This window comes from Hyalella azteca, unplaced genomic scaffold (assembly GCF_000764305.2).
Source record: "Hyalella azteca isolate HAZT.00-mixed unplaced genomic scaffold, Hazt_2.0.2 contig2333, whole genome shotgun sequence".
In the NCBI taxonomy this organism is placed as follows: Eukaryota; Metazoa; Arthropoda; class Malacostraca; order Amphipoda; family Hyalellidae; genus Hyalella; species Hyalella azteca.
In genome coordinates this window covers 1-16,830 of record NW_025932612.1, presented here as the reverse complement: position 1 = coordinate 16,830, position 16,830 = coordinate 1, and the positions used below count along the sequence as shown (strand labels likewise).

General features: G+C 42.0%; 1 protein-coding gene across 1 annotated transcript; it reads right to left on the bottom strand.

Moving 5' to 3' along the window:
• Positions 1–1,250: 1,250 nt before the first annotated feature.
• LOC108669282 lies at positions 1,251–7,052 on the bottom strand. Its single transcript, XM_018156587.2, has 4 exons — positions 7,020–7,052; positions 6,663–6,797; positions 5,521–5,654; positions 1,251–2,811 (listed from the first exon to the last, which is right to left on the bottom strand). Exons 1-4 carry the CDS (start codon positions 7,050–7,052, stop codon positions 1,281–1,283), a joined length of 1,833 nt encoding a protein of 610 aa, XP_018012076.2. The 3' UTR covers positions 1,251–1,280.
• Between the last annotated feature and the right edge of the window lie 9,778 nt (positions 7,053–16,830).

The window sequence follows — 16,830 nt, the reverse complement described above, 5'->3', positions numbered from 1 at the left end:
CGTTGAACAGCCTTGGTCCTGCCACGGAAAGTGAACCTTCCCGCAGGGATTGAAATCTGACTGCGGATCTTTGGCAGTATCACTCTGGTTGAAGTTGGCAGTATCACTCTGGTTGAAGTGGCAGTATCACTCTGGTTGAAGTTGGCAGTATCACTCTGGTAGAGGTGGCAGTATCACTCTGGTTGAGGTTGGCAGCATCACTCTAGTTGAGGTTGGCAACATCACTCTGGTTGAGGTTGGAAGTAGGCTATCACTCTGGTTGAGGTTGGTAGCATCACTCTGGTTGAGGTTGGTAGTATCACTTTGGTTGAGGTTGGCAGTGTCACTCTGGTAGAGGTTAGTAGTATCACTCTGGTAGGGGTTGGTAGTTTCGCTCTGGTAGCAGTTGGTAGTATCACTCTGGTTGAGGTTGGTAGCATCACTCTGGTAGCGGTTGGTAGTGTCACTCTGGTTGAGGTTGGTAGTGTCACTCTGGTTGAGGTTGGCAGTGTCACTCTGGTTGAGGTTGGCAGTGTCACTCTGGTTGAGGTTGCTACTTTATCTTATACGAGAAGAAGGTAGTGGAATGTAGTGGAACGTTAAGAGGACAGCATGTCTTGGTGTAGTCCAAATCTCAGCTCATTATGCCCCAACATATGTCGAGTTAATTCACGAGTTAATTTCACTAGTTAATCAGTGATTTCGATTTCATCTAACACCTGAAATTAGAAGCAGGAATCGAGGATAAGGCCTCACAATATAAATACCCGGCAATTCTCAATGTGCACTATTTCATCCTGACATTTTAGTAGTTTCATATCAGTATTTAAGCCCCCCAAAATAACACTAGATATCACTCGTTGGTTATATGATATTAACATAACGCAATTCTCTACACAACCATTCCCGGTAAAAGCTGAATGCCTATAGTGGCTGAATAGGTTAAAGATGAGGTTTAGCTTAATGGCAGCTGTAAGGCCACTACTGAGCCGTACACCTGGGCCCCATGTTGACTGTGCAATAAAGCGCATCCGCTGGTTACGCAAAAACCCAACCCTAGACCTGCAGGGAAATTTTGGTGAACAACGAGAATGCAAACCAAGCAATCGACACTGATATTTCAAGCTTTTAACCCGCACCCCCCACAAACTGAATTGAAAAACAAAGCTAAAGCAATAGCGAAAAAACTCGTTTCAGATGGAGATACAAATTCAGAAGGTTCATAAGTGCTCAAAATGGTGCTTTGCATTCAATATTATGCGAATAGGTGCAACCGTTCTTAAAATAGAATGAACCTCTGACTAGAAGAACCCCAAAGTACTGAGGCTGTCGATAACTCTGGATATGATAGGGACTTTGTGCCTCAAGATCGCATCGTCGCGCACGTTGAAATTCTTGAAACCGTCGCACTTACTCATGAGTTCTGCTACGCAGTCCGCTCGGTAGTGTTGAAGTTGCGCGTCGTCGGTGTCAACAGAGTAAGATAAGCAACCGCCACCTATACAAGCAAGTGGATAATGGTTATGTAAAGTCATCACCCGTTCTGTATTATGAAAACACTTGATATAATGGCCAGGTGGCGTGTGGTTCATCGCTCGGTAAACGTGTTGAAACATGTGCATGTAGTGAGGTATGTCGTTGGGGCGTGCGTGATCTGCGTTTCTCGATTTCAGCGTGTCAAAAAAGTAGACATTGCGGAAGTCGTATGATGAATATTCGATGTTTTGTCCTTGTGCCGTTTCTTTTATTTTTTCCATTAGATCTTTCCATAGCATATTGCTTCCCTTTGGCATGATAATTTCGTCAATGTCAAGCAGAGCTATGAACTTGAACTTGTTCATGTTTTTATACAGACAGTCATTGTATGGAATTAACTCGTTTTGATATTTATTAGTGATTCGTTTCATCAAGTACATGTGCCTAATTCCCTTGATGTTAGGTTGATAGCCCGGTAGAGTGATCGATGTCACCTCCACCAAACCCAATTTCTTGTAGTAATTCAAAACTTTTGTGATGTTCGGATGAACTTCCAGTTCATAGAGAAATATTTTCTCGGCACCGAGGTGGCGCAGCGTCTCGAACCACTCCACGAGTCTCACACTTAAATCTTCTTTCGGGAAATCAAGGCCCTTCACGCACACCGCAAATTCACCTTTTTTTCCGCCTTCAGGCAAGTTGTTAATTACCATCAAGTTAGTGACGGCCATGTCGCAAGGTTTTTCAACGAGTGACACTGATTCTGGTACAAGATGGCGATAGTCAACTGGAATTTTGCAAGACCACAAGTAAGGCTGGAAAAGTCCATTTTTGTGATTCCCCCACTCTTTTACCCAAACGAGCTGATACTTAGAAACCTCTGCAAAAACAGGAGCCTCCAATCCATCAAACCACAACTGGCAAATTGTTTGCACTGTTGGCTCAATTCTATTAATCATACCAAGCATCCTAACAACAGGTTCCATAGCCAAAAGAGTTCTGTTATCGTAGTAAGCACCGTAGAGGTGGAAAGTTCCATTTGATGTCTTCAAAGTTTGCCAGTACACATTATTAAATTGCAAATCAATGAGCGATGGGAAAATGGCACATGTGGCATTCTTGGCAGGAAATTTGTTGTTCAGTGACTGCCAGTACCTGATAGGCAAATTAGGAATTTCGCTCTGCAGTATCTTGGCATATTCTGAGTCGGGTAGAGAAGGCGAGTTGTCAACCAAGGGCTTTGCCAAAATTAAGTTGTAGATTTTTGACGATGAGCCGTCTGTCGTGTTGACTTTCTGCAGCAGAAGCCGACCACTCTCTGTGTAGGAGGGCCCGAAATTCGTCGTGCGAGAATACCTGCACAAATAGCCAGGTATCGGTGGGATGCATGGGAGTAGAACTGAAATTTTAATGCATCAGGACCCATTAAACCATCAGATCACATTTCAATAATAGCTATCATTTCATAAAATCCCATAAAAAAAATCCATTAGTCCCTGCAAATCAGTTAATAGAACAAACTGCCTGTTATAGAAGAACACCATCATTATACACACAGTATCTTCACAACCTGACCCATACCAATAGAAATTGACGCAGACATCGACAACTGGATAAAACACGTACAGAACGCCACATAAATTTTAATCACCTCCGTAATCCAGTGCAATATTCCCGGCATAAAGCCAACGGCATTAAACCCACAGAATAAAAACCAATTAAACATCAAGCCACTCTTCGATACGTTCTCATACACGGTCTAGCATTAATACTTGACAGACAACTTATCAATTGACGCCAACTACTCCCATCTTACAAGCAACTCCAAACTCAAAAATAAAAGGATCTCGTGAGCACTTCTAAAACGAACAAATCCCTTGAAAATTTTGGTCAACCCTTCAAACGCAGTCTAGGCCCCAACGCCTTGTAAACCTCACACGTAACGATACGCAACACGACACACCTGAACAGAAAGAACCCAACTTAAGCAAGCAGTACGTGGCCAGACACTTTCACATAGAATGATACAGATAACAAAGACTACAACACCAAACATATCCACACCTTACAAACCAGGTAAACAACAACATACACCTCACTCATCTGCACAACGGTGGAAACTTTAGCCGAATGCACCCAGGAGGTTTTCGGCGCATAACCATTAAATTAAGAACTTCGCGCACACTGAAAACAGAAAACTCTTGTCACCAAAGGCATCAAAATCCTACAACTCAAACACCTACCGAAAATATAATCCACTACCTATAATACATATTCAATTGAAGAGTGTCCGTATATTGGACATGTTATTGGCATGTTTTGTGGGTTGACTTGATTTCGGGAGTTATGAGTTATGTTATAGTGAGAACTGACATTTCAAATAAGTCCGTACATGTTTTGTCCCACTATATATAAATGTGCGTCAATTTCTTCTGATGTCGGGTTATGTGAGTATTGGGTGCGTTGATTGAGCTTCTTTGTTTGCTTGGTGGAAGTATCAGAAAGAACGAATGTGTACTTCAATTGGGTTTGTAGACATGAGTATTATTAAGGAAATCTCATTGGAGAGTGTGTGTGATGTATGCTGGTGGATGTTATGAAATGCCTGGTTGTTGTGTATGACTCTTTGTAGAAGGAATGTTGTTCTAACTATAATGACGGTTGGCAAGTATAGGGGCCGATGTGGGCACATTTGCGTTGGGTAATTAATTTTTCTTCTCTTTGTGTCAAGGTCTCAGTTGTGGGTTTTGGTGGCCAGAGGTAAAAAGTTGTTCTAGGTGATTACGTCAGCAATGAGCAGTTCTGTAAAATTTAATATCTGTTTAATATCTATGTCAAGAATAAATTTTGTTCTGATATAAAAGTCATTGCTGGCTGAATGGGTAATTTCGGCACGTGTCCTGTGTTCACGGTGACAATTAGGTCATTTTTGTATTAGGTCATCATTAGTTTATATGTATTGTTGCATTGTGCTTAGATGTGATTGGGTGGCTGTGTACTCAGAGCCGAATTGTCTTGATGATATTGTTGGGAACGCCCTCGGTAAAGCAAAGGGCGCTGAAAATAGAAGAGATTTCAATCATACCCTTCCCCCACTTCTGAAATAACTTGTTATCGTTCCAATTCCGTAGGCTAAAGTGAATGGCTTTTATCTATATATTTTCTGTTCTGTACCTACTTGTGTGCGTTTATTGTATTAAGTGAGCAACTGGATATTTGTTAGGATAATAATCCTGACAATGTGTATATAAGAGAGAAGAAAATAAGGCATCCAATTTGTCGCATGTGAGACTGTTGCGTTATAGAAATAATGGAATCAACTACATTACTCCCTACTTTAAAGTCTAGTATAGCTAATACATAACGAATATGCCTAATATTATGACGAAAACCAGGTTTCTTTATAAAGAATTAATCAATATCACGTTAATTATCTTCGTTTGTATGCGGTGATCATTATGACATTCATTGCAGTGAAATGCGAGTATACGTACCTTCATTGAATGTGTCAGTCAAAATCGAACTAAATGAAATTTGCTTTAGTAGATCGATCGTCAAAATTAATGGAATTACAGCTATATTCAAGGCTTTTCATCGCATTGGCTGTACTAAATTTCAACAATGAACCACCTTTGGACGGAATATTTAGTGACGACGGCTATCGATTGTTAGCAATACTTGCTTATTTAGAATCAGAGTAATTAGTTTAGGCAACCAGAGTAAACACAATGAAATTTAATTTTCAAATCATGTAATTTAGAGTGATCCTACCACGACAAAGGTGATGAATTGTAAATCAAGACAACGATCATGAACAATTTCTGCAATAAGAGAGCAGCTAACTACGTACTCAACTCATAACAAAATGATCCCGATATAGGCACCTATATACACTAGCAAAACTGATTTATTATTATTAATATATACTAGAAAACCGTGTTATTATTACCCGAGGAAATATGATTATTAATAAAATAACTAGATTAGCTAATTTAGGTCATATGAACAGAATTAAACACAGCGTAAATACAGAAGAAATGAACAGATGAAAAAGAAAAAAATAACCGAATCAGAAAGGGTGTATAGCTAACCACAAGTGCGGCTTGTACCTGAAGGCGGCGTACAAGACGGAGCACCATATCAGCCACGCGCAGAAGAGCTTGCACGCTCTCCACCTGAATGTACGGACCAGCTTCATCCTGCGCGAACGAGTAACAATTAATTAAACAAGTCAGGCTGTTCCGTAAATGTCACAATAAAATATTTGTGCCAAAAATGCATAAGGCAACCCTTGGAGTCCATCTTGAGTAACTGATTTTGTTTAATTTTTTCAGAAAGTCCTTCAACATTGGTGGGGAAATGTAAAGAGTGTGAATTATTTGGTGATCCGACATATCAAACTTCATGCATTATTGCTCTTTAACGTGAAATTACCCATGCTCATATTTCCGTTCGCAAAATTTAATGCAAATGTTTTGCGGTTCTATCGAATTACTGTAATAAAAACAGATGAAAATTTTATTTATTTATTTGCTGTTTATAACACGCTAGGTTCAGGTTGGAGCGTCATGCTGACCTGACGTGCTACTGAATGGTGAAATGTTATGACGTTTCGCTGTCAGCCCAGTCAGAAATTAAAGGCTTTTCATTGGCGCATAGAAATGGATTAAGGTCGAGACGAACGGACGGGGCCCCCGCGTATCATCTCCGTAACATCGACGAAGTGTCCACTTTTCAAGCGCGACGGATCGCTCTTAAACGGTACACGGCCGCGGTCCGTTTCCTAGCCTCTCTTGCTTCTCAATTTCTGTGTCATCTGATGCCAAGTAGCGATGTAGAATCCCAGTATCTGTGCGGACTTTGTATCTCGGTACTTCAAACTTGGTGCCGTTGAAAATGAAATGCATATCGTTAACTAGGGTCCAATCGTAGATTGTCGACAAGTCATCCTGTAACCTCTCGCAGTCTAGATATCTGCTATCTTCATCAGTACTCTTGTATATTGTCCGCAAATGACGATGTAGATGCGCGGGTAAGCTCCGAGTCGATATCGGCAGTGTGGACGAGGAAGAGGATCGGTCCAAGCACTGAGCCCTGTGGAACTCCGCTTTTAACCCTCGCTTTTCTCGATTTCGAGTTTCCAATTGCAACAGCTTGTACTCTATCTGTAAGGAAGTTGTGGATCAACTATAATAGCTTCCTCCTACTCCAAACAGCCTCAGCTTTCTGAAGAACACCCCTTGGTCAACTTTGTTAAAAGCTTTAGCAAAGTCCATGTATACTGCGTCCACGCCAGCTCCTTCCTCCAGCTGAGCCACCAGGCGGTGATATTGCTCCAGTAACTGTGACAAACAGGAACGATTTCGTCGGAAACCATGTTGTCAATGATTATACAGGTCTACCTCTTCTCTATACTGGACAAGCCTCCTGGCCACTACCTTCTCAAAAACCTTGATCACATGTGAGGTCAATGTCACATGTGATCAGTACAAATGATGGATCACTTTTGGGGTCTAGGGTCTGTCCCTCGGGCCTCCTTCGTGAATTGGCGTTATCAGTCCCACTTTGAGGCCCTTATTGATAATTCCCTCCGTCATCGAGGCTTTCGAGGAATTCCCTCCGTCATCGAGGCAGAGCCTTCAGTGCTTCAACAAAATTCTTCAACAGCACTGCCGGAATTTCATCGGGTCCTGGTGCCGGAAACGTCGTCAGTTCTTTGATACTTGTTCTGGACTATGCTTATTTTTGGCCCAGTGACGTAAGTAAAATTGTGAAAAAAGTAAGAAGAACCTAACCTGGCTGGACCTAACCTTAGTAGAAAGGTGTCAAGCAACGTAAAGAAGGGATTTATACACACCTAACCCTAACTCTAACCCTAACCTAACGAGGTTGGCGTTTTTTAGAATGTCTGGTAGTGTAGTTCATTTATTTTCTTGTCTGTTTTTTAAGTACAAACTAATTGTAAGGTATATAACCGGACTCGATTTTGTCCGATTTTCTAACCCATGTCCGGTAATGTTGCCAATTTGTCCGGTAATTGTACGAAATTCTTATATATAGATATATAAGAATTTCGTACATTCTTATATATATATATATTATACTCATATATATTAAATTCTTATATACATATTTATATATGTATATATAGTGTACAGATATTCAAATGCCCCTCCCTACCCCCCCCCCATTATATGGAGGGGAAGGAGGGGGCATTTTTTAACGCATTTTGCGGATTCGGCTGTGTCTGTCCCGAACGTATCAGGTACCAAATACGCGCGCCCCGTAGTCGCCCCCACGGTTAACAAGGAATAGACCGGATCCTAATCAGGTGCTCGTTTCCCTCGTACAATCAGAACCCAAAGCGGACATCGAGTCGAAACGTCGGAGCTTGCTGCGTCCTTGATCCAGCGGCTGACAGGAATAAAAATTTTGATAGAGTAGGTGTGTCGAGGCCAACATTTGTTACCAAGACTCGTAAGCAGCACCGTGCAGCGCCGCGCCGCTCAGGGAGCGTAGATAAGGGAGATATTGCCCTCTGCAGGGGGCTGAGAGGGGGGAGGGTGATAACATCATCCGTGAGGGCAAGGGTTACATCCACCGCGTACCGTCCATCATCCACAGCGCACAATCCATCATAAACCGATCACCATCCATCATTCACCATGCACCTTTCATCTTACACCGCGCACCATCCATCATCCACTACATCATCCATCATCCACTCGCTCCAATTATTATCCACCATGCACCAACCATCATCCACTACACCATCCATCATCCACCTCACACTATCCATCATCCACCGCGCACCATCCATCATCCACCACGCCCCATCCATCATCCACCACACACCATACATCATCCATCGAGCATCATTCAACATACTCCACACACAATCCCTAATCCACAGCGCACCATCCATCATCCACCGAGCATCATCCGTCATTCACCACGCACCATCATCATCCACCGCACACCATCCATCATCCACCGCGCAGCATCCATCATCCAATACACACCACAAATCATCCACCACGCATTCCCTATCATCCGCAGCACGCCTCATCCGACAGTTTCACAGCCCGAATGATTCTTCCACATGCTTCACAGCTCCTACGCCTCATCCACCAGCTACACACCTCGCACGTTTCACTCGCCAGTTTTACAGCTCACACGTTTAAGCCACAATTTCACAGCTCGCACTTTTGACCTCCAGTTTCACAGCTCACAAGTTTCATCCGCCAGTTTCACAGCCACGCCCCAGCCCAGGTTCAGGTTTTAAGCGCCCTGTCACCGCAGCTCGAGACGTTGCGCTGATAAGAAGAAACAGCGCTGCTGATAACAACTCAGGGCGACGTTGATAACAGAGCTATTGACAGGACTTGAAGGCGGGGGTTTCAGGGAGATCAAGTGCAGGAAGATCAAGTGCAGTAAGATCAAGTGCAGGAAGATCAAGTGCAGGAAGATCAAGTGCAGGAAGATCAAGTGCAGGAAGATAAAGTGCTGGAAGATCAAGTACAGGAAGATCAAGTGCAGGAAGATCAAGTGCAGAAAGAACAAGTGCAGGAAGATCAAGTGCAGAAAGATCAAGTGCAGGAAGATCAGGTGCCGGAATATCAAGTGTAAGAAAATCAAAAGCTGGAATATCAAGTGCAGGAAGATGAAGTACTGGAAGTTCAAGTACTCTAAGATCAAGTGCAGATAGATCAAGTGCAGAAGGATCAAGTACAGGAAAATCAAGTGCAAGAAGATCCAGTGCGGGAGAATCAAGTGCATGAAGATCAAGTGTAGGTCGATCAAGTGGCAGCTGAATGCGTCTTCCTATAGGGCAACCGGAATACGGATTTATTTTAGGTTAATTACCTTGGCCTGAAATTTTCAGGTCAAGGTAATATATCCCGACATAGTAATCGAAGTATCCTGGACACGCACCTCAATCGCCCCTATGAGGTACTGTATATCGCGGTGCTGGACTGCAAACATACATTCTATGACATATTCTAATTAGATTTGCAATTGTAATATTCCTTTGCCGGATGAAACTGAAATTATTCGTTTCTTAAATCATAGACATTTTCTACACCAAAAATTGAATTTTTCTATCGTATGTCAACAGACGTCCTGACTTTAGTGAGGAAAATGCCTGAGACGAGGGCTGACTAAAATCGTAAGAATAATTAACGATCTTTTCCGTATCAATCATCAATCTATTGTTGATCCTTCAGTAACTGCTCTTCAAAATTTCATCAACATTTCAAATGAATACTATTTTGCTGGCACGCGTTCACGGGAAGACCGCACGTCAGAAGCCTCTTGCTGTATAGGTAGATCTCGGATGACGGACACGTTGCGCTGTTAACGGCGTGGCGGGGCTTGGCGACTATAAATACATAGCTGCGTCAAAGGCAAGAAATTCAAACGATTATATCTTTCTGGGGTAAAAATAAGTTAAATAACATACGTGAACATAGTACAAGTTTCATGTTCTCAGTCACTTAACCTAAGCTAAATTCTGATCTCGAAGGCGCTCGCACATATTTTGTCTGGAAAACGAGATTTGTGGATGCAGCTAAACCAACTCGGCGAAGGTGAAAAAAGCAAGCATCAGAGTCCCTCACGTTTCGCGGTTCGATATTGTAGCAATCTTCTTGAGCAAAATTTCAGCCAGCATGATAAATCTAGTATTCTAGTATGCCAGCATTCTAGAGTAAAAATTCAGCCAGTTCTGTGGAATGAGTGTTAAGAACGAATTAGATTATTCCTCTCTCATATTAATTTCAGGCGGCAGCCTATAAGTGCTATCACCACTTATCGAACTTAAGTGCAGCAAACTTAGGTGGAACCGGGTGGCCTTGCAGACATTTTTATACTTATTTCATTATTTTCTTGAGCCGTAAAAAACGGCGGCTTATACAAATTTCCTTAATGAACCGATGACAGATTTGAAGGTTACTTTAAAAAGCTTAAAGAATATTTAGTTTGGAGCCTCTGACGTGAAATTTAAAACAGCAATGCTGCACCTAGTTGCAGGCGCTGACAATATATACATATATAGACGCCTTCAGCTGCCATTTGACCTTACCCGGCCTGATAAGCGCTCTCTTACTTTCCACGCCGCACAGCTCAGGCGCTGAAATTAACAGAAATAGTGACAGGTCTCGGAAATGTTCTTAAAGAACGTGAGTGTGTACGGCGAATTTTGTAATAAAATTTTTCATTTATTGCGAACTAGCAGCTTCGACCGGCGTAGCCCGGGATAGACTATCCCCGGAATTCTAGAATCCCGTAATCCCAAACCTGTTTTTCCTAATCGCTGGTAAAATAATAAAGCGAATGAATGCTAACGAGAAAAATACAAGTTTAAATCCATGTTTTTTCATAGACCATGCAACCTGTTAGAATCTACGTGGTAGATTCTTGTTTCGAGATCTGGAAAAATTTTGTCTTTCGAATTAAGTTCATGAACCAATGTCATTTTCCTTCACTGAAAAACTAAATTCTAATTCTTAGTCTACAAATTTTCCCAAAGTTTTAATGTGCTTTGCAATCCTCGATAATTCGATAGATTTTCAGGTCCAGATAACATCCCTAAACTAAAGTATCATCCGAGCCCCAACAGCCCCAATATACAATATACCGACACGATAAGTATCCTGGATACCTTCCTTAACAGCGCCTGTGTACAATATCCCGGCACTTGGTATCCTGGAACAACATATAGGGCCCCAACAGCCCCTACATTCAATATCCTGGCACGATGAGTTTCCGGGAAACCCGCCTAAAAAGCGCCTTTATACAATATCCCGACACGAAAAGTACCCTGGATGCGATGCAACTGCGACGGCAAGGCGCCTAAAGAGCGCGTCTCGTCAACAGAAAATTGAGCTCCCGGTTTATTGTTGATGTAAAAGCGCTGCACGTTCATGGCATGCCTAAAAGGAACGTGATCCTGCTTCGTGATACTCCTGAGTGACAGGCGTACGCGTTTTTATAAATATCAGGCGAACAATTGGGTTGCGAAATCAATGCTGAAATTATGATAATTCAGCAGGTGAATACAATAATGTTTTTCTTTTATTTCGTCTATAAAAAATTTAACTGAAAAGTGCACCTGCGTTTTCTCCATTGAAGTATTTGAGATACTTACGTGTACGATGGTGCAGTTCGGAAGTGTTTCCAGTCGCCATACACTTGACATGGATATATATAGTTACCTGGTACACACACTAAGGTGCACGAGCGAGCACTTCTCTGCGCCAAGAAACACCTCACAGTGAAGACACTTCTCTGAATGTTGCAAGTTTGCGATCAAATAGCGCAGCTTAGCGCGTTGCGGATAACGGCTATCAGGGAAGCAGATAACGGCGAATGCCGGCGGAGCCACCGCAACCCCCGACCTCGGTAATCCACTCGCTCGTGCATCAAGTTATAATTGGATTAATAGGCGAATGAACATCGCTTGTGCCGACTAAACTGGTCAAGCAAATCCTCTTCTGGCGTGAAACTACAAGGATGAATCCCCCAACCAGCTGCGGCATGCGCATTGTTTCCACGATACGAGACTGGAACTTACGTGTGGCATGCGTGTTGTATCCGCGATACGAGACTGGAACTTCCGTGAGTCATGCGTGTTGTATCCACGATACGAGACTGGAACTTACGTGAGGCATGCGTGTTGTATCCACGATACGAGACTGGAACTTGAAAAATACATAGGAGCAAAATGTTTTTCTTTTTACCTTTTACGTATGTATGTGAAGTTTCATGACAATCGGATAATAACTGTAGAAGTTTCGTAATGCAAGTTCGGTCCCCTTAAGCAAAAATCTTGGCCTTGCCAATGTAATGCATCTTCATCTGCCGCATTCGACAGCGTCGTGATTGCTGCATGGCACTTCTAAATGGGCTCGAAGGGCGGCGCACAAAGGACAGCGTTGTGGCAAAATCTTCCATGTGATCCTCAGGAATACTCATGGCCAGGCTTGGGGCGACAGCGATGATGTGTTCAGCCTTTATGACACCGACCGACCGATGGCCTTCTTCGACAACTGCAACATCGCCTGAGATGTTACCAGGGCATTGGCTGGTAAAAGAAGGAAACCTATTAGGGTACCGGAGACTGCATTGATGCTTCCGGCGATAAAGCCTTGTCTTCTGGCAACAAAACCTTTTCTTCTGGCAACAAAACCTTGTCTTCCGGCAATAAAATCTTGTCTTCCTGCAACAGATAGTTGTGCTCTGTCAACAGAACCTCGTTTTCCGGTAACAGAACCTTGTCATTCGGCAGCAAAACCTTGTTTTCTGGCAACTAATCCTTGTCATCCGGCAACAAAACCTTGTCTTCTGGCAACAAAACCATGTCTTCTGGCAACAAAACCTTGTCTTCAGGCAACAAAACCTTGTCATCCAGCAACAAAACCTTGTCTTTCGGTAACAAAACCTTGTCTTCCGGCAATAAAGTCTTCTGGCAACAAAACCTTGTCTTCCGACAACAAAACCTTGTCTTCCGACAACAAAACCTTGTTTTCCGGCGACAAAACCGTGGCCTGAAATAATGATCCATTGTTTAAAACATTTTTTCGATGCTACCATTCGTTTCTATTACAATTTCCTAAATCAGCCTTCATGTGACCACCTCCAACTTCACCAAAGTCCGGGAAGTTCAGCACACAATCAAGTTGCCTTCTGGAAGTTTTTGAGGAATTTTCCCACCTTCTCCCTCACTCGTGAGACGAGCGGGATATTATTTTAGGTTTCGTAAGCGAGTCTTTGTGTTCTGTTGAAGATTGCATGGGAAGTTTGAATGAAGGTTCGAATTGTGAGAAGATTTAGTTATATATGGATGAGGTTATATGGATGAGGTTATATGGATGAGGTTATATGGATGAGGTTATATGGATGAGGTTATATGCATGAGGTTATATGGNGCAAATTCGTGATTAGAGAGCTTGGAAGTTGGTGGCTTTGAGTGCATTGTTGACGACCTCGTCTTATTTGTGATAGCTTTCCGCTAACACCATTCAATTCACGCATGTGAAGGGCCATTGCTAATTAACTAATGCGTGAAATTTCGCCTCTTGGTCCGGCCCAACATATTATTGCCTTCAGACGCGCTTATATTTTGCCACAAAGCTTGCCTGATACGTGAACACGCTTCAAATTCCGTCGGTCGCGATGTCAATACTCGGTTCATTATCTTGTCTTAAGATCCTCATATAAGTGCGTCCACTGACCCACTTACTAACAACTTTCTCGAGGTTAGCACAATCTTAATTTATTAAATTAAACTCAATTTAAATCGTCAATAAAAGCCGTTATAGCCACTACTGAATACCGCCTAATCTGCAACAGTACAGAAGGTGTATATTTATTCATTTTATCATTAAAATACCTTTTCATATGCACATACCTTCTGCACGTATTGGTCATAAACTCAGTTGCCAGACTCTGAAGTTAATTCTAATGGTATTATTAATTATCATTTAATGTATAATTGCGCATCCTATACATCTTACCCTTCATCTATAACAAGCGGCAATTGCGTCTGTCTGCTGCTCCTGTGTTGACAGTTGTTAGTTCCTGTTTTGTCGGTTAGGTTTACAGGTGCGACTTGCAATATTGCCGAGTTCATTTCTTTTGCTGTTCAAAAATGAAATATTGAATATAATTTTTAACTTAGGAATTTAAAAGTTATAGCGTTTCTTTATAGTATTACCGTCCATTCTTCATTTCAACTCTGAATTTAAACTTCGCCTCCGAAATGTTTTGCGCGCCCGGATAACTTACCGTGGATTCCCAATAAAATAAATCAAAACAGTTATTTTTGCGTTATTTCCTTGCACTGTTCTCTCATTCAGAATGAGTTTTCAGGTCCTGGTAACATCCCGACACGATAAGTGTCCCGGATACCCACACCAACAGCCCCTATATACAATATCCCGACATTATAGGTATCCAGGATACGCCCACCTCCAACAGGCCCTATATATAAAGTATCCCGCCATTATAAATATCCTATATGCGCGCTTTCCCCCCGCCCCCAAGTCCCTGTATACAATATACCAACAGGGTAAGTATCCTGGGTAGCGACGTAGCATGCTCATTGCAGGGGTACCTATCCTGCTCTTTAATACTGCTGAGAGTGACGGGGGTCATATTTATCAATAGCAGGAAAATAATTTGCATGCGAAATCTCACTAAAGACAAAGAGAATTTTTGATCTCGATTGCGCAATACATATCAATTCAGGAATTATGTACTTTAACGTTAACTATCGCAAATCAACTTAAAACACCGACAAGCTAGGAAAATAAATGATTTCAACTCGAGGCAGCGACGGTAGTAATTACAGGTTCATGGGTTCGTTCATCTCTGAATGACGCAATTAACCTACACCTATCGCAACTCGACTTGAAGCTCCAACAGTATGGAGAAATATGATAATTTCATGTCAAGGCTGCATTGGTATATAGCAATTACAGAAAGGTTCTTAGAATCAGACTTATCTCTGCATTACGCAATCAACCTATAACCAGAGCTGGGAAACGCTACTTTGAAATGTAGCGGCCGCTACCGCTACCGCGGCAAGCTCTAAATGTAGCGGGCGCTACCGCTACCGCTAAAATTGCTTAAATGTAGCGCCGCTACCGCTGCATGTAGCGCGCTACTGCCCACTGGTAACAACTAACATGTTGACACTAGTAACAGGCTGAGGTTGACAACATTACACCGAAATCTTTCGTACAATTTTATTCTGTAATTTATATTATGTATGTATCATGCTGGTTTTTAAATAATATTTAATACTATTAAGTAAAATCAAAAGGCTTTACCTATAAATGTAGCGGTAGCGCTGTAGCGGCAAAACCTCGTATCGCTACTTAAATATGTAGCGGGCGCCACCGCTACCGCTACAATTGCTTAAATGTAGCGCCGCTACCGCTACATGTAGCGCGCTACTTCCCACCTCTGCCTATAACTGTCATAAATCAACTTGAAGCTTCACCAAACTCGAGAAATGAGTTTATTTCAACGCAGGGCAGCGGCGGTAGAAATTTCAGGTTGGGTTCTGTCATCTTCTATTTAAACTTAATTTAAATCTGGATTACTGCTGAATTACTGCTGAATTAGTCCTGAATTATTACTGAATTACTGCTGAATAACTGCTGAAAAACCTATCTGAACTCCTGCTGAACTAGCCAGCTGGATTACAACTGAATTATACAGTTGCATTTCTGCTGAATTTCCCAGCTGAATTATTTATCGGCAATGCGTCATGATCTTACTCCACACTGAGGCCCGTTAGGGCTCATTAGATTGCTTTCTCACGTCATCATAGGGAATGATCGTATTTTTAAATTATTAATGTTTTGAAATATTAGCATTTTCTGAAATATTAAACTCCGCAGGATTCATTAGTTCCTGTCTCCTGCTAGCTATTTTGATGCACAACATAGCGCCCCCGCCATCACCTCCCATATCACCAGCGCCCCTCCATCTCAATCATAAAGCGAAAGGCTCCAAAGCTCAGCTAATGTAATTGATTTGCCATACGAAGGTAGAGAAGAAGAGAAAGCTTAACGCAGGAATTAATTTAGCGTAGAGAATGTAAAAAGCGTGACCCTACGTTCTGTAAAGTGTGAGGTTGCAAACACTCGTAATCTTGCTCGACCTGATAAGCGGCCTCTTGCTTATCACGCTGAGCAGCTCAGCAGCTCAGGCGCTGCATATGTAACAGAGATATTGGCATGGCTCGGAAATGTTCTTAGAGAGCGAGAGTGTGTACAGCAAATTTTGTTATCGAAACGCATACGAATGATTCTCTGGTCATTATTCGTACGTGTTTCGATAAGCAAATTTTGTGTGTAAAGAGTTAAATTTATTTCAAACTACCTGCTTCGTCCGGCTTTGCCCCGGGATCGATAAAACCTGCAATTTTGGAATCTCGTCATCCCAAACCTGTCTTTCCTAATCGCGGTTATAATAATAAAGCGAATGTATGCTATAACGAAAAAATAACAGTTTAATCCCAAATCTTTCATAAGACCTGGAATAATTTATTATCAGCTCAGAAGATTCTTATTTCAGAATCTGAAAAAATAATGCTACTTTTGCATTGAAGTTATAAACCAATGTCATTCTCAGCAATTTGAAAACTAAATTCCAATTCTTAGTCCAATATATTTCCAAAAGTTTGGCTATGCCCTGCTATCCTCAATAATTCGATAAATTTTTAGGTCCCGGGAACCACCCAACTCGATAAATATCTCAAATACATGCCCCAACTGCCCCTATATACACAATATCCCGACACGATAAGTATCCTGGATACGCGCCCCAACTGCCCCTATATACACAATATCCCGACACGAT